This window comes from Lepidothrix coronata, unplaced genomic scaffold (genome assembly GCF_001604755.1).
Source record: "Lepidothrix coronata isolate B3197 unplaced genomic scaffold, Lepidothrix_coronata-1.0 Scaffold33, whole genome shotgun sequence".
In the NCBI taxonomy this organism is placed as follows: Eukaryota; Metazoa; Chordata; class Aves; order Passeriformes; family Pipridae; genus Lepidothrix; species Lepidothrix coronata.
In genome coordinates, this window is record NW_016690213.1 from 740,868 (window position 1) to 759,486 (window position 18,619).

General features: G+C 41.6%; 1 protein-coding gene across 2 annotated transcripts; it reads left to right on the forward strand.

The window, feature by feature from the left end:
* Positions 1 to 2,122: 2,122 nt before the first annotated feature.
* ANGEL2 (angel homolog 2) lies at positions 2,123 to 18,186 on the forward strand. Of its 2 annotated transcripts, none has more exons than XM_017811696.1 (9): positions 2,123 to 2,318; positions 4,086 to 4,522; positions 6,701 to 6,954; positions 8,366 to 8,435; positions 9,416 to 9,837; positions 10,814 to 10,940; positions 11,620 to 11,680; positions 13,646 to 13,809; positions 17,651 to 18,186. In XM_017811696.1, the coding sequence occupies exons 2-9, from the start codon at positions 4,093 to 4,095 to the stop codon at positions 17,803 to 17,805; spliced, it is 1,683 nt and encodes a 560-aa protein (XP_017667185.1). In that variant the 5' UTR covers positions 2,123 to 2,318; positions 4,086 to 4,092; the 3' UTR covers positions 17,806 to 18,186. The 2 variants fall into 2 exon arrangements, with proteins under 2 accessions (XP_017667185.1, XP_017667186.1); XM_017811697.1 differs by lacking the exon at positions 2,123 to 2,318 and adding an exon at positions 2,573 to 2,696.
* Positions 18,187 to 18,619: the final 433 nt, after the last annotated feature.

Below are 18,619 nucleotides of genomic sequence, written 5' to 3' on the forward strand. Positions count from 1 at the left end.
AAGGAATAATGTGGGGGGACATGGTAGTGCTCTGTGAAATCATGAGTGGCATGGAGAAGGTGGATGGGGATGGACTGTTCAGTCTCTCTTAACACAAGAACCCGAGGCCAGTGAAGCTGATATGAATGAGGTCATAAAATTAATAATAATAAAGCAGACCTGCAGGACTCTTGTCAAAGAATGTTCCTGATGCAAAAAGTTTGCAAATTCAAGTCCTTGGGGGAGAGAGTCACTGAGTAACTAAAGAGACAAACATATCAGGCTTAGGAAATGTACTGAGCTGAAAACAGCTAGAGACAGGGAGAGTGTTCATTTGAAGTTTGCCCAGCCCCTGCACATTTCTAGGCATCTGCTGCTAACTGCATTTGGAAAACAGGCAACTGAGCTCAGTGGACCATTGATCTGAACCACTGTGGCTGTTCTTATGTGCAGTGTAATCAATCAAAGCATCCCTCGGTGAGTCAGTAGCATTCATTCGCTAGAGAGTTACAGAAGCTCAAATGACTCATAAAATAATTTGGCTTCTACTTACAAATCAGAATTTGAAGATACCTAATTTTGAACAATATCTTTTCACATGGTATAGCCAACCGAGATACACAAAATAATAATTAGAGTAATCCACAATTAAGTGTTCCTGGCTTATTAAGACTTTCCTAGGTCAAGGCAAGAAAATAAAATCTCTCATCAAAATCAGAAAATAAAATCATCACTCAGATGAGAGACAATTTGCATCATAGTAATAAGTTAATTTTTTTCTTATCTAATATTTTGTCTGTTACACAATTAACTGTCATGCTTATCAGCATATCTTCCTTTTCATTAAGGCTTTCCTTAAAAAACCCCAAAGCTTCAGTCCTTCACTACTGACACTTTGCTACTGGAATTGCTACTGTGTAAAAACTTTTGAAGTGATAGAGAAACTTGAGTGACTTGTGCAGCTCAAAATACAGAAAATAACTCCATTCTATGTGAAGTCTTCTCCTAAAAATAACAGCAGTTGTTGTTGTTCCTATAGCTATGGCTGTCTTTTTTCTTAAAAATATATGTAATACATAAGAATAATTCAAAAATGCAGGGAAGAACAAACAACAAAAATAAGTAGGTCTTGAAAATACAGTTGGGAGATCTTTGACTACCTCTGTATTATGTGACTAGTAGCTCTGCTCTCTTATTACATTGTAAAGAAAGTAACAGAAAATGGATGGGTATTTTTACTTTTTGCCAGTAACTTGTGTCCAAGAAATGGAAAACCTAAAGCGGATTTGACAAATTGTCTAAGTAGCACGCTCTTAACATCACTACATTATTCCTGTTCCAGTCTTCCCTACCACTCCTGGAAAAACATCAAATGTTATTTAAAGTCACTTTTATGACACAAATAAAAGGAATGCAGAAAAACAGTATTTTACTTGATTACAGTTCCTGTGCAGCATCTGCACTATTCAGCACTATAATTTTTCATGTGTTGTACTACGTTTCCTTACAGTAAACAGAGCCAGCATTTACTCTGTCCTCAGAAGACCTCAAGAAAGCATTTTAACAGCTTATTCAAGCATCATCGACAGACACAGAGGATTGCTTATGCAGCTGGTAAGCAGCGGTGTGTCTTTCCGTGGTGTCTGCAGGGCAGGCAGGTCTCCTCGGCAGAGCACCTTCAGGTGCATTTTAAAACCTGAGAACGTTAAAATACTATCTCAGGTGAGTGGGTTTTGGGTTTTTTTCTGCAAACAGTGAGCAAGGTGCTGCAGCACTGACACAGCACCTCCAAACATACGGCTGTTCTTCCTTAAGTCCCTTTGACCCTACAGGGACACACGGTGATCCCAGGGAGAAGACTGCCTATTGAAACTATCAGAGAATCACAGAATATGCTGAGTTGGAAGGGACCCACAAGAATCATCGAGTCCAACCCTTAGCCCTGCACAGGAGCATTCCCAAAAGTCACACCAGGTGCCTGACAATACCGTCGAGACGCTTCTTGAACTCCGTCAGGTTTGCTGCTATGACCACTTCCCTGGGGGAGCCTGTTCCAGCGCCCAACCACCCTCTGAATGAAGAAACCACTGGACGATCACAGTTTTACGTCCATTTAAATGCTTCAAAAGCCTTTAGTCGAGCTGCCTACGTGGCGATTTTGCTGCGCTCTGGAGCGGGCGCTGCCGCGGAGCGGCACCGAGAGCAGAGCGCGGGCTCCGGGGCCGGGATGGCGGCCGGGCCTCGGCGTCGGCTTCCCGGACCAGACATGGCCGCGGGCCCGGCCCTCGGACTACAAGTCCCAGGAGCGAGCGGGAGGGCGCGGCCGCCGCCCGAGCGGGGTATGAGGCGGCGGGGCGGCCGGGAGCGCGGCGGGCGGAGCTGGCGCTGCCCTGGGGTGACCCCTTCGGGGGACGCCGGGGCTGCGCGGGGCCCGTAGCGGGGCCCCCCTGGGCCGGGCCCGCGCCTGGGCCCGCCGGGAGGTAACGGGGCTCGGGGGGCGCTGGTTTCAAACACCCGCCATTAGGCCGGGCAGGGCCGCGGTAAACAAAACACAGCGCGGGCTGGGGCGTTCCGCTGCCGGGGGTAGGCGGCGGTGGGGCCGGGGTTTTGGAAGCGGGCAGTTTCTCGGCGCTTTTCCGTAAAAGAGATGTTTCAGGAGGCTTTTGTAAAGGAGCGGCGCCGCTTTCTGCTCCATCGTACTGCCGTGGTGTCCGGGGGTGTGTTTTGCTTATATGTCTGTCGGGCTGCATGTGATGCGCGGTGGCGGAAATAGCCTGTTCCAGGACAAGCTGGTTTTGTTGGAAGTTGTATTGGCTATTAGTGTCCAAAGGGGGGCAACGAAGATGGTGAAGGGCCTTGAGGGGAAGCCGTATGAGGAGCAGCTGAAATTACTTGGTCTGTTCAGACTGAGGGGAGACCTCATGGCAGTCACAACTTCCTCATGAGGGGAAGAGGAGGGGCAGGCACTGATCTCTTCTCTGTGGTAACCGGTGACAGGACTGAGGGAATGGCCTGAAGTTGTGTCAGGGAAGGTTTAGGTTGGATATTAGGAAAAGGTTCTTCACCCAAAGGGTGGTTGGGTACTGGAACAGGCTCCCCAGGGAAGTGGTCACAGCATCAAGCCTGACAGAGTTCAAGAAGTGTTTGGGCAATGCTCTTGGGCACATTGGGAGATTCTTGGGGTGTCCTGTGTAGGACCAGAAGTTGGACTCGATCCTTGTGGGTCCCTTCCAACTCAGAGTATTCTGTGATTCTGTATTTTCAGTTTATTTGCTAGGCTGAATGGCAGCTGGGAGGTTCTCAGTTCAGTTCAACTTCAGACATATCAACCTTTGTTATCTTTTGCTTTTAAGGGCAAAATACACCTTCTTATTTAAACAATGAGGAAGCTAAAACAGATTATTGTCACTCAGCCTTTCTCCCTGCAATTTTGTTGAGACAGATTATTTTTTTTCTTCTGGGAAAAAAAACAAAAACAAAAACAAAAACAACACCACAAAGAACTCCCACCCACCTTATTTTCATTGTTTTAATAGCTAAGCTGTGGTTTGCCCTCCTGGAAAAGAAATGAGAATACAAATTAAGTTTTAAGCTGGTGCCAGAGATGCCATGAGAGTTAGTACCTTTATTTCCCTGTTGTGTTGGCATTGTGGTTTGAGCCAAGTCAGTGGCTTTCTAACAGCTTGAAGGAAAGTGGTTTTCTCATTTCTTTCATATAACCTTATGATAAAGTTAATGCAGCATGCAAAAACGACCTTTTCTAAAGGTCATTCTTCTGAGTGCTTGAAATATCTGACAGTTGAATTCAATAAGGCAGAAAATAAATAGTTATTCAGATGGATAGGGCTTGGACACTAAATGGTATTTATAAATCTGAAGGCGGGAAAAAGGATGCAAGATCACTTTGTAAAGTCCCACTTTGCATATCATTTAGATAAATGTTTAAGTATCTTGTATATATCTAAAAAGGTTTGAATATCTTTTGTGTGTTAACTTATTGAGAAGGAATATCTTTTGTAAGCCATGACCAGGATGACTTGCATCTGCAGCCTTCTACAGGCAGATGTAGCTGCGTGCAAGTAATGAAACCTCTGCTTTTTTGGTAGACACTCCATGCTGCCCCGCCATGTGCAGAGGCTGGGCAGAGACTGGATCACCCACTGGAATGGCTCCCAGATCCTCGCCTTGAACAGCCCAGTTTCCAGCTGTATGAGATGGGCCGGACACTATCCTCCCTGGGCCTCCTTTCCACTTCCTATCCCAGCTGATTTCTCAGCAAACTGGAGACTCCCTCCATTTCTTGGACCTTGGAGACAGTTTCAGAACTCTAATTGGCATCTTGATAACTACACGCAAAGTTGTTGCTTTCACCTACCTAACCCCAGTATGAAACCTGAGGGAGAAGAACCATTGACAAAGAAGAGAAGACTCAGTGGCCAGCATGATACTTCAACTTCTGAAGAGGAAACGAACTTCTCTAACGAAAAGGAAGCATCGTGTCTTTCTGTAGCACAGAATGAAGAAAAACATAGCAGCAAGAAAGGTAAAAGATGCTTTTTGCTCATTTTCCTTGTTTATTTGTAATGCTAAATACACCTAAGGAGTTTTTAGCAATATTGCGGGCTCCTTTTTAGTTACTCTTTTTCTTGGCACCCCTCTCGGGAAAACATCTGTCTTGAAAATGTTCCAGTTTTGTAATGCTGTTTGGTCTGTAAACTTGTATTTTGTGCTGTCAAACAGTTTACTAGAACTAGTTTCTCTTCATCTGGCAGTAGAACACAGTCAGCTGGGTAAGGGATTGCCCAACGTGGGGAGTCCTGAGCTTGGTTCAAAGAACACTCAGATGTCTGTCACCAGATCAAGTCTGTTAACTTGGGAACTCTGTAAAAGCAAAGATTTGGCTGACTTGCTGTAGGGCTGAGATGGGCTGGCAGTTGTGTAGCTTCGTTCCTTGTACTCTAGCTGAGCTCATCAGCCCTGCTGGACCTGAAATGGTTTCTTTCCAGACCAGTTGAGTTACCTATGACCTAGATAACCGAGAATTAATAGACTGAGGTTTAATGGTGTTTGCTTCCAGTGTGATTGTGTGATTTTTGTATTTACAACTGTATTCTGCCACTGGCATGTTCGCAAGTTTTGTGTCAGACCACATGTGGCAGAGCAAGCAGCAAGTGCATTTATCCAGATAAATACAGTAGGAAGCGCAGAGTTGTCTACCCAGCTCAGTAGCAGACTTTAATGAGACTTCAGTGTCTGTGTTACCTTATTACAGATACAACCCTCTACATAGCATCCAAGTATTTTACCGAGTTTTGTGTATATTAACAGTTTTGTCTACTGTAGAGCAAATTGAGGGACACAGACAAAATATGGCCCACTTGTATAAATCACTTCCTTAGCAAAATAAACTGGAAGGTATATTACAACTGAAAAGGGCAACAGATGCTATCAGCATCCTGAAGGGAATTTTCTACACAAATATCCATAAGGCTTAGAAACATCATATCCATCTTTACCAGCTGAAAGAAGGGAGTTTGCTTTGTGCCTAAACTGCTGAGTCCTCTCTTAACCCTCACTGACATACCTTTATCTGAGAGCATGGTTAGCATTGTGTTCCTTTTGTTCACATATTGTAAGGTGATGGTAATTAAAGATGCCTGCTGAGGAGCAGTGGGGCTTCTCTCCCACAGTAGAAACAGTACTTAAAGCCTTGCTGTATTCATTGCAAACACTAGATAAAGTCCTGAATAACGTAAGCACACTGATGAGATTTACTACCCAAACAGGGCAGATGGTGACAGCTATAGCTGCAGTCTGCCACTGGTTGGTATCATGGGTAACTGGACCTTCACTTGCTCTCACATGAGTTCAGATATAAAGGGTGAAAGGCATCTCTGTGCATGAGTTTTGTAAGTGGAGAAATACATATCTTAAAAAGTAATTGGATTCTTAATGATGGGCACTTATGTGATTATAAATTTTCATATCTTGATACTAATAATAAGTATGAAATTAGAAATGGCAGAAAGGCAAAGGAAGCCTTTTCAGAAGTTCTTGGTAATTCTGAGGCTTGTTAATTTTTTAATTTCCCAACCTCACTGAGGAAGGTTGGGTGCATTATTTGTTTTGGGATCCCTGTAGTGTACCCTGTTGCAGTTTATGGCTGAAGTTTACAGTCTGTACAGAGGCTAGAGGTGATTGATTGATTGACTGCTAACCCTTTGTTAGCCATGGATAGAGGGATCAACAAGATGCCCATATGCTGCTCCAAAGAGTGCATCCTAGACTGACATACACCGTCTCTGCTGAGGAGGTAGTGGCAGAAGGCAGCATAAGTCTCTCAACAGACTGGATTTGGCTTACCAGTTTGACAGCCCTTCTACAGGGAGCAGGGGGCTTTTGTGTGACTGCAACAATCTCCTTAGAATGGGGCCAGTTTCCCAGTTTCAAAGCAGTTGAAATCCAGGGCATAAAGTGGTTTTGTGCTGTATTTTGGGCTTGGGTTTTTTTGTTTGTTTGATTTTTTTTGTTTTGTTTTGTTTTTTTTACTGATGCTTATATAAAGTTCATCTTAAACAGAGGGTCTAAATCACTGCTCATCAAATAAGCTTTTAGAATTGCTGAAGCAATTTGAAAGACTAATAGTTGTCAATAGAATGATTTCTAAGAGCGGTAAGAAGTCATATGGTCCATTACATAACTTTTTTCTGTCTTTTAACAGGAACCATCAAAAGACACTGGGAATATTTCTGTCAGCAGAGTAGAACAATGAAAATCTCTGAAAATAAAGAATCTGACCAAAGCAATAAAGGAAGTGAGGCAACGTTTGACTTTACGGTCATGTCCTACAATATTCTCTCACAGAATTTGTTGGAAGACAACTCTCACCTGTACAAACACTGCAGGCAACGATTGTTATTTTGGACATACAGATTTCCCAACATTCTACAAGAAATCAAACAGCTGGATGCAGATGTGAGTAGAAAATGAGCATGTGGATATTTCTTAAGAACTGATAAACTGGAGTAGCAAATTCTCTTTATATTGGGGTCTGGCAGAACACTTTGCTTTGGGTTTGGTTAGTTTGGTTTTTGTTTGTTGGTTGGAGTTTTTTGTTTGGTTTTGAGGACACATTACTCATTGTTAGTCTTAATCAGGAAATCAAGTCAGTAAACTTTTTGCTTCAGTCATTATTCAGACCAGCAAAAGTTCAGTGATAGAATCCAACCTGTTTGTGCTAGAAAACAGTACTGTAGTTGTATTAGAGAAATCACAGAAAAACAGCCTTGAAAAATTGAAAAATGCAGTTATGTTGGTCCGTAGCCAGGAATCTGGAAATTAAAGTCCCCTTCACGCTCTTCATTTCTTCCTAATAAATTTATACATACTGTGTATATATATATATACATATATCTTTACAGTGACATACCTTAGAGGGCTTTCTGAGAGGAGCATCAGGCAGAGGGACTTTGGTGAGGATCTGCCTGGTACTATTAGAGGCAACAAGACAATTCTTCAGGAGAGAAGGGTTGGAGCTGAAGCCAGTCCTTCCAGCCAAGAGCAGTTCAGTTCAGGGTACTTGCTAAAGTCTGCAGAGCCACAGAGCACAGCGCTGGGGTAAAGAGGTGATGCCCTGTACTGCATGCACTAGTCATGGTGAGCAGCTGCTCTTAGACCCTGGTAGTTGCAGGTGCCCTTTCCACAGAGAAATTTCTTGCTAAAGCACATAGATTTTTAACTGTTTCATTGGTTTGAATTGTAACCTGAAAGTGAAGCAGAGACTTCAGAATATTGCTTGAGGTTTGGCTCTCCCTTGAGCCCTTGAATGAGCTAGTGTCAGCTGGGTGAGTGGAGTCTGTTGCTGCAGTTCAGCAAGCAGGGGTTACTTGTTACCCTTTGGGAACTCAGTCCTTCATCACAGTCCCAAGGGGGTTGTAAATCTGTGTCTTATGCAATGTGCAAGGCAGAAGGCTCAGAACTCTCCTAATAGAATATTTTGAGGTTGATCTTTGGTTCGGGTTCTTGTAACATGGAAGCTGCTTGTCCACTCTGTAGTGTGCCATTGGCTTCTTCATCCCACCACTCTAACACTTAGCCCTCCCCTTTACTGCTGAGAATGTATCAGCAGGTCATTATTTTGATTAAATTTAATCTCACATCTGAAAATATATGTCTGAGAAAGGGTGGGGGAACTTGGAGCCCTCTTCATAATTTTGAGGAGCATTTTCTATAGGAGAGTGAATCCTATTGTGGGATTATGGAGTCAAAAAGCTTCTGATTTATTTGTTTTAATACCTATTCAGACTGGCCAAAAAACATAGAGATATGCTATGGTAATATTTTGATGTACTTAATAATATATTTTAATTGTAAACTTTTGCCTTAGGTGCTCTGTTTACAAGAAGTCCAAGAAGACCACTACAGAACAGAGATCAAGTCAAGTTTGGAATCCCTGGGTATGATGAAACTCCTAGGACCAAAACATCGTCTTCTCCCCTGCCCCAGTACTATTTTCCTCCAAAAAACCTTTCTTAGATTATAGAATCAAGTCTACTATCCAGACTAAAGTGCCACAACAAGTGGCAGGAGCAACATGGCCTGAAGCTGGGAGAGGGGAGTGGGAATCCCCTGTTCCAGCACTGGTATGAACTTAGAGGTCAACTTGCCCCACTTCACCGAGGTTGTACTAAGTGAATTCATATGGTATGGGCAGGACAGAGAAGTATTTCAAAATGGCAAAAAAAACTAGACATTGGTTCAAGATTTAATTTTTTTTCCTTACATAGATAAGATCTCATTTATATCTACGTTTCATCTCTACATAAAGTGAAGAAATTGGCAAATCACTATTTTTAGGTGGACTTGTTTGAACTCCAATGCTGTCATTGACAAGTGTCTCAGTTTCCCTGTTGAAAGCCTGCCACTTGCTGCTAACTGGATAATTGCATAATTTTGTAAATGTGTTCGAGACCTTTGTTCTGGGAATGATTTTAGACATTGATTTATGACTTAGAGTGATTAAGGTTTTTGATTGGAATGCTTCACTGGTATTATTCCGAAACCATTCTGGTAAACATCCAGAAAAATCTTCAATACACAAGTCCACTTTTATGTGACTTGTGGGGTTTTTTTGTTGTTTTGTTTTGAGCTTTTTCCACATGAGGAGAGAAGAACATGGCTGGTATCCTAATGTATGTAGATGCTTATACATCACAAAAGGTATTAGACCAGGCGTCCTGTCCCATCTCACTTCAGTTTAGATAGGACAGAAAGACTTTTGTGTTCATTTTTCTATGTGAACTTCATGTAGGCTTTGGTACTTCAGACTGACTGTTGGCTGTCGTGAGAAAAGTAGCATGAGGTGTTCCTAATTTTTTTGTTTTAAAATCTCTATTTTTACTATGGTATTTTATGTTTTTAATTGCCTTTCTTGCAGGGTATCACTGTGAGTATAAAATGAGGACAGGCAGAAAACCTGATGGCTGCGCTATTTGCTTCAAAACTTCCAAATTTAGCCTGATTTCATCTAACCCCGTGGAATTCTTTCGCCGTGATATTCCACTCTTGGACAGGGACAACGTTGGACTGGTGTTGCTTTTGCAGCCTAGATTTCACTGTAAAACTAATGCTGCAATCTGTGTTGCCAACACACATCTGCTGTACAACCCCAGGCGAGGGGACATCAAACTGACCCAGCTGGCAATGCTCCTGGCAGAGATCGCGAGTGTCGCCCCTCAGAAGGATGGTTCCTTCTGCCCAATTATCATCTGTGGTGACTTCAATTCTGTTCCTGGTTCTCCACTGTACAGATTTATAAAGGAAGGAAAGTTAAATTATGAAGGACTTGCTATAGGGAAGGTAGGCCATGCTTCTCACTTCTCACCAAGGAAAAAATTAAGAAGAGAAATATTTGAGTGGTGCTAGCATGCAGTATCTCTGATCATTTCCATTGCAGTGCCTATCTTAGTGCCCTCTACACAGCCTTCAAAGCAAAAGTTACTGTGGAGTTACTTAAATAAGCTTGGGTGTATTAACTGTGCCTTACAAAATATTGTTTCCACTTCCAGTATTCTGAAAGGCAAAACTCAGCAACAGTTGTTCCTGAAATGTAGTTATCCACAGGATGATTGTATCACTATGTTTGTGTCCCAGTCTTTAAGTAGGATAAAATAACTACTTAATCAAATACCTACTGTGGACTCCATGGGAGGATGACTCTTCCTTTAGATAAACTTGGTGTCTGGAATAATTGTAAGAGCAGAAATGCAATTAGATGCTGAACCTCAACTGTTTTATGTTAAATGATGTCTTGTTGTGAGCTCTTGTATCTAGCTGTTGGATGTGTCACATGCTATTTATCAGCAAGTAACTGGAACATGTACAATGAGAAAACACAACAAAATAATACCCCCACTGGTGTTCTTTGCTAGTGGGAAGTTGTTTCCAGCCCCTCTTTGACTTGACTTGCTCCCAGAAGAATAAGCATCTTGAAGCTAAAGTAAGTGTCAGCTAGGGAGCTCTATATGCTCAGCCAGTCCTGTCATGTTGCTAAAAATGTTCTTGGGTAGTCTCTCATTGTCACAAGAACTATCTGGAAAAACTGGGTAGCTGCAAAGAACTTGCAGAGCATAAACAAAGAGGATGTACATAAAGGGTGGTATTTTTACAGGGATTTGGCAAGCCTTTATAAAAGATTTATTCTAAGGGGCTGGGTCTTTTTTTTTTTTTGCTTTGAACTTTACAAAAAATGTTCACTTATTTCAGGTTTGTTTGGAGTTCTTTATTTTTTAAGTAAGATTTCTGTCTAAAAAAAAGCTCATGTTGTCTTTCTCAGGTCTCTGGACAAGAACAGTTTCCAAGGGGACAAAGAATCTTATCTATCCCTATTTGGCCAAAAAAATTAGGTATTTCACAAAACTGTGTATATGAAATAAAACAGCAACAAAAAGAAGAAAATGCAGGTCAGTTTCTGGGTTGACAAATTTTGTGAACCTTTAAAAATATTATTCAGGTAGCACTGAAAAACAGATGTTCTCTTCTAGTGGGGAAAGAACAGTGAGTCTTGAGCTTGCAAAACTTACTTGTTGGGCTCATTGGAGTGTAAAGTGATTTATTCACATAAACATTTGCAAAGTTGAATCTTTAGAAGATAATAGTTAGAAATTGCCATTCAGGACTCGATGCATAATATTTAAACTCCTGTATTTGCATCATGAAAGCCAGTTGTGCTGTGACTGGGAAGAGAGAGACAAAGGAATGCGGCACATGTACGTGGTGTGAACCTACATTCTGCTTCAGTGTGTATGTGTTATGGTGTTGGCACTTTATGGAGCAATTGGGAAAATTTTGGGAAAAAAATTTTGGGAAAATTGCTATATTTTTCATCCACCATTTTTTTCTTTGACGGAAAAAACAATTTTAAATGAATGGGACATAATTTGAAAGAGTCTTTAGAGGGGATCTGACTAATGGAACAGAAGAATTCAATCCAGCCTTGTGAATTGTATCTTGCCTGCTGCAAAAAAATAAGTGTACTTACAGATACTTTTTTTCTGTGGCTTTTCTTTATGTAGCTCTTCAGTATTGGTCTCAGCTATATCCTATTTTTAAATATAAATTGAATGTATTTTTATTTTGCAGGAGAAAAATTGGAAGCAGCAAAACTGGACAACACTCAGGAGATTGTAGTAGCATCTGAAAAGTATGTGTTAGGGAAAAATATGGAAACCTTGGCTGGTTACTTGGGGGTTGGTTTTGATTTTAGACCAAACTTGTATTTGATTCTAGACGTGGATACAAGATGCTCACCCAACCCAGTCTGCCCTTTTGGAAAAAAACCATTGTCCATTTAAACATGAAAAGGCTGATCAGACAGCAAAAGACTAGAACTGGAAATAATGGAGTGTGTGTTCTTTCAGGAACTTGCAGATATTATTTCAGAATTCAGGGGCAAGGAGTCAGTGCTGTTTAGAGGATACTTTCTGTCTTATTAAAGGAATGCTTTTGACATTTTTTTGTCACTTCTTGACATAATCAAGTGTCCACCTGCTTAAGTGTTGGCACTTCCCTCTTTTATTGTTTTTGAGACACTGATTTATGGATTCTGTAATCTTATATTAAATCCTGTATTACAATGTGAAATTGGGATGAAGGAGGGAAAGGAACTGGAGAGGTCATAAAATCTTTCTTGTTGGGAGTTCTGTGGGAGCATCTAAGTTCTTTGAGTCTCAGAAATGTGTGGAGTATTATGGATTTGGTAGTACAACTCTCACTCAGATCAAAACATTTGCTTGTTAAACTGAAGGAGGAAACCATGACTAGAATGCTGGGAAGGAAAACGTAACTGCTTTTTGAAAGGAAGAATATACTTGCACTTACCAAACTGGAAAAGGCATATAACAACTGAGATTAGCTGAGTTGGTTGGAGCATGGTGCTGATAATGCCAAGGTCACAGGTTTGATCCCCCTACAGGCCATTCACTTAGGAGTTGGACTCAATGATCCATGTGGGTCCCTTCCAACTCCGAATAATCTGTGACTCTATACAGTAAGGCACAGAAGAAGGAAATTGCCCTAACTGTATGTGTATGATGTCAGGCTACAAGTTAGCTGTTTCTTATCAGATGTGAGATCTTGGTATCACTGCAGATAGTTATATTAGAACTCTTGGTGATTCTTGGGGATGAAAAAGGTGAGCAATGGCATTTCTGAGTAAAGAAGTAGATAAAAAGACAGGAGGCCCTATGCTGTGGTGTAAATCCATAGCATGCTACGTGTTGAATGCTGCTTGCAGGGCTTTTTCCCCTCGTCTTAAAAGGGATGTCATGCAACAAGAGCAGAAATTATTACTTGCCTGTGTTGTACCAACTGGCATGTTTGTCTCTTCTCTGAATCAGGCAGGTAACATGCTGATTTTTTTTTTTTAATTGCTTGGTTTTTTAACGAGAACACGTTGCAGCTCAGGTTTAAAATGCAAGATGAGGCAGGTACAGCTCAGGGATGGATGATTTGCAGAGATGATGGAAGCAAATGGCTGGGAGAGAGTTCTTTTGCTGAAGATGCAGTTTGCTTTCAAGATTGAAAAGACAGGTGAGGCAAGATGGGCTGAACTGAAGAGGAACAGGCAAGCAAGTAACCGGGAGACAGAAAATGGGAGCCTGAGTGGAGGAAAGATGACTAGGCATAGCCTAATTTGGAAGCACTTGGTAGCTTTAGGGGAGAAAAAAAATGCTAAAAATCTTGATTTCTATATATGCTAAAGGGCCTGGTTAGATGAGTTCATGCATGAGTGTTGCTTTCATATAAGCTGCTTTCATGGATGTCTCTACCTGTGTGTCAGGGAGATATTGCTGAATGAGAGCACATGAATGTTTACAAAGTGTATATGGAGGTGAAAGCTACCTGTAATTAAAGTGTCAGTTAAGCCAGTTTGGATAAGCTCTTAGGTATCTGCCTTTTATCTGCCTTGAAAATACTGCCTGAATTTTGCCTTCTGAGGTTTAGGCCACTCACACAAAAGGCTATTGCTTGCATGAGAGAAACACTGGTTTGCATAATCCAGATAATTCATTTTGTTTGTAACCAGGAACTATTTGGTATTTCTTCATTGCTTATACCTTGTAGGACACACAAGAAAACAAAATTATTTTCTTTGATTCCGCTTTAGGTTGTCTTCAAAATTGCGGCACCATTTTAAATTGTCTTCAGTCTACTCTCATTACCTTCCTGAAACTGGGGTACCAGAAGTAACAACTTGTCATTCCCGAAGTGCTGTCACTGTGGATTATATTTTCTATTCTGCAGCAAACGATGACGCTGCTGCCCAGCCAGGTAAAGAAACCAACCTTTCATTATTTTCCACAAATGCTAAATGAGATTAAGAGAAATGTAGTGATAATTCAATCCATATGAAGTACTTCAGAGGTTCGTGGTGGTGCTTTCAATGCCAGCTGCTCCCTGAGAAATGTGGCTGGCCTTGTCAGCTCACCACAGATGAACCTGTAGTGCCACACAGGGCAAACGTTTTACCTGACTGAACATCTCTGTAGTTGTCATCATGGAGAGGAGTCTCGAGGGTACAGAAAAGCAGCAATGTAAGTAGCACCTGAGAAATACTGCTGTCAGTAGCTCAGGCCAGACCTACAACAAAGCAGTATTTCCAGTCATCTAATCAACAGCCTGCTGAGCAGCAACTTATGATGTGCATTAAAACTGATAAACGAACTGTTTCTTGGCAAAGAAAAACTTTTCAGCTTGTCCTGATGTAATTTCTGTCAAGTAACAGACTCCGTGGCCTTTGCTCTGAGCATGGTCACTGGCACATGCCCAGTTGTCCCTCTCTGGTTTGCAGTTGCAGCTAAAACTCACCAGATGGTGCAAGAAAGTCATGGTATCTCTGCGGGAATTTCGTGATGGGGAACGCAGTGTTTATCTGTCCTTTACTGTGTTTGTACTCGAACCGTGGGTACTTCTGAGCAGTGTGCTTCCCATGCCCTCATTAGTTCTGTGTTTTATGCCATCGACAGAGGTCATTCCACAGTGCAGCACTATCAGATAAATGGTTCTGCAGAACTCAGAGCAATGAAAGCTGGATTCTATTCCTGCTCCCACTGTAGATTGCAACTGATTTTTATAAATTAACATTGTTCTCAGTATGTAAAATTAAAATACCACCTTCAACTCTCATACCTGATTGTTAAAATTGATTGAGTCAGTTCATGAAAGTCTCATTTGTCATAACATGCACAGTAAATGCTGTATTAATGTAAAACAGTAAATACAAAAGCTTTGACTGAAAAACAGGTATGAGAAGTATTTAAATGACTTCTGAATGCCATGTGTTCTAACAGTGCGGTGTGATTTCAGTGTGCATTCCTGCAGAAAATGTAATCCTAATTCACCTGCTTATATATTTTGTTGCACTATCATTGCCCCAGAAGAGATAACAGCACTTTTTTCTTTCTTCACTTGTTTTTCAAATAGATTCTTCTCCCCACATCAGAGTACGGAATGAATTTACCAAGTAGTTTAAACTGGTATAGTTTTTAGTCACTATGTCTTAGAAACTAAGTAATGGTCTGGATTTTCAGTTTTTTAATGGGCCTCTGTATTAAAAGTTGCCACTATCTGAACAGGTGACTATTAAATGTGGTTGACTGATTGTTGGTTTTTTTTTTTTAAAGGGGCTTTTTTGAAAATTTTTTGTGCTTCAGTCTGTTATGCTTAGCCAAGTATTTGGTTTGGTATTCAGGATTTGCATGTAATCAGGGTTCAGTATCTACCTGAGTCCTGCAGAGCAGAGTTTTGCTGGTTCCAGAGTGTTCTGAGCTGACATTAATCACTGCACGCAGACCAAGCTCTGTGGCGACAAACTGCTCCTTTGTAGACATGCAGGTGCTGCCTCAGATGATAAATTTGACTCAAGACCCAGGTGGATGTGTGCTCTGGAGCTGCCAAGACATCTTTGCAGTAATAAAGCTTTTCTTCAGAGCAGCAGTTGACAGCTGCTGGGTTGTTAGAGGGCTGGAAAGCTGGCAGATGGCAAAGGATGAAGCTGTTGATCTGAGGAGTTTAGCAGTTGCTAGATAGTCCTTTAAAGTATGTTTTATGGTAAGCCAGTACCAGGCTCAGCCAGGAAGTTCTGAAATTGCTGATCACTTTCATACAGAAAGTATTTCTGTCAAAAGTTAACAGCTGCTGTTTGTGCTGGTCCTGAAGGCACTCAGCTTGGCTCAGTATCATCTCTGCACTCCGAAAGCAGTAGCTAGGGTTGCTGAATAGTTGTCTCACTTGACTACATAGCTTAAGAAGTCTAAAAGTTTGACACATCATGGAAGGATCTCAGTGGAATTTCTTAACCAGAGTTGAAAAAGCAGGTTGCTTTTTGCTGATGGGCAGATTGTGCCTGACAAATTTAGTGGCCTTCTCTGGCAGGGTTACAGTAGTTGTGGATAAGGGAAGAGCAACTGATATCATCTACCCGGATTTGTGCAAAGCATTTTACACAGTCCTGCAAGACAGCTGGAGAGATGGATTTGATGGGTGAACCACATTGTGAACTGGTGGGAAACAAAGTTGGGATCAATGGCTCGATGTCCAAGTGGAGACCAGTGATGAGTGGCATTCCTCAGGGATCAGTATTGGGACTGTTGCTGTCTAACACCTTTGTCAGCAACATGGACAGTGGGATCGAGTGCACCCTCAGCAGGTTTGCTGATGACACCAAGCTGTGTGGTGCAGTTGACACACTGAGGGAAGGGATGTCATCCAGAGTGACATTGACAGGCTTGAAGTGGGCCCATGCAAACCTCAGGGAGTTCAACAAGGCCAAGTGCAAGGTTGTGCCCCTGGGTCAGGAGAACTCCAGTATTAGGGCGGGGATGAATAAATGCATTGAGAGCAGCTCAGAGGAGAAGGACTTGGGGGTGCTGGTTGATGAGAAGCTCAGCACAGTCCTGCAGTGTGCTCTTGCAGCCCAGAAAGCCAACTGTATGTTGGGCTGCATCAAAAGCAGCGTGGTCAGCAGGTCGAGGGAGGTAATTGTCCCCCTCTACTCCACTCTCATGAGACCCCACCTGGAGTGCTGTGTCCACCTCTGTGACCCCCAGCATGAGGATGTGGAGCTGTTGAAGTGAATCCAGAGGAGGCCATAAAGATAATCAGTGAGTTGGAGCACCTCTCCTGTGAAGACAGGCTGTAAGAGTCAGGGTTGTTCAGCCTGGAGAAGAGAAGGCTCTGGAGAGGGACACTGTACAAGGGCAGGTAGTGATAGGACACAATGGAATGGCTTTAAACTGAAAGAGAGTAGGTTCAGATTAGATACTAGGAAGAAATTCTTTACAGTGAGGTGGTGAAGCACTGGAACAGGTTGCCCAGAGAAGTTGTGGCTGCCCCATCCCTGGAAGTGTTCAAGGCCAGGGTGGATGCAGCTCTGAGTAATCTGGTCTAGTGAAAAGTGTCCCTGCCTCTGGCAGGGCGTTGGAACGAGATGATCTCTAAGGTCCCTTCCAACCCAAACCACTCTATATAATTCTGTAATAAAGACAAGGTTGTGAGTCACCTTCCCCTCTTGCATGAGCAATAGGGTGTTTCATCAGGGGGGGCAATTACAGAAATAGGTAGCAGGAAATAATGGAGGAAGATCCCTTTCTTATGATGAACAGTTAGAAAGGGAAATGCTATAAGACTTTCATCCTTATGAGTAAGAGTTTCTGTATGACCTGCCTGCTGGAGAACTGTGTGCTTGAGAATACAGAAACAAAATGTCATGTGAATCAGTAGCTCTAAAAAGATAATTAATTTTGCAAGGGTTGGCTCTGTTTGCAGTGCTGTTGTGCTAAAGTATAGGACTGGATTATGTGAGGCTTTTTTCAGGAGAGTTACAATGAACAAATACATCCCTTTTCTTTTTTACCTCAATTTATCTCTCCACAAAATAGTGTCCTTCTGAATACTTGGAGTTCTACTGATTATAAGCTCTACTCTGAAAGTCATAGTAAACAAGAAGAATTTCTGAACTTAATGGTGATCTTGCATGGAACAATAATAACGTCAGATTATTGCTCCCATACTGTTTTCCTTTTTCTACATATGTATGAATGTGTGATAATTAGCCCACACTGATGAACATTTCCTTTTGTTGTGTTTTGTTTTGTTTTGTTTTTTTAACCAGGAGCAGAGGATTCTTTTCATGGAGGTCTGAAACTTCTTGGCAGGCTGGCACTTCTAACAGAGAAAGATCTCTGGACTGTTAATGGTCTTCCCAATGAAAATAACTCTTCTGACCACCTGCCATTGCTAGCAGAGTTCAGGCTTATTGAACGGTAACACCCAAAGGACTTTTTGTGTAGGTAAAGTTACCTTCACCTTCTCTCTTCATGGGATGATTATTATTTTTTTTTAAAGGTTAATTCAAGCACTGCTGGTTCGGTTTAAATAACTTTGCCTGCATGCAGATTTGTTAGTGTTGTGTAAAGTAGACTTTTTAAAGAGACTTTTTTTTTCTTTTAAACGTTCAAATTACTTTATGAAGTCTTTAAGGCAAAAAAGAAAAGATTTTGCATTGACTTTCTCTTTGATAAAGGAAAACATCTGTGCCAGACTCAAAATGGCATTATTTTTCATGGAGATGTTGTAAATGTTTTTTATTGTAAATCATAGTAAAAAGGACTGTTCTGAGAACTGTGTGCTTCTTCAATCAGAGGGGAACGTGTTTGTGTGCCTGTGACATTCTATAATGAGCTGAAAATAATGTCTTAGTACAACGGTGCTCTGGACACTTCTGTCTAAACACATCTGCAAAGGAATTTGCTTAGAGTGTAGTCAGTGCAGAGGCTGCAAGATTGAACTTTCAAAGGAAGAAGATAGCTTTGCAGTAAGGCAAATATTTATGCTTTTGGAATTTGCTTCTTAAAATTCTAAAAGCTTAAATATGGGCAGCATTCATTGGAATCTTCTAAAAAATATTTGAAATAAAACCAACCTTAATGAGCACGCTACCTTACAGGAAACTTAATTAATCTATTCTAGAACAAAAAAAAAAAAAACAACAGTTCTTGACATCATGAGGCTTCATATATGTTGAACAACTGGAGGACAGGGTTTCTTTTCCATTTTAAAAATGTCAGGTTGTATCTTGAAA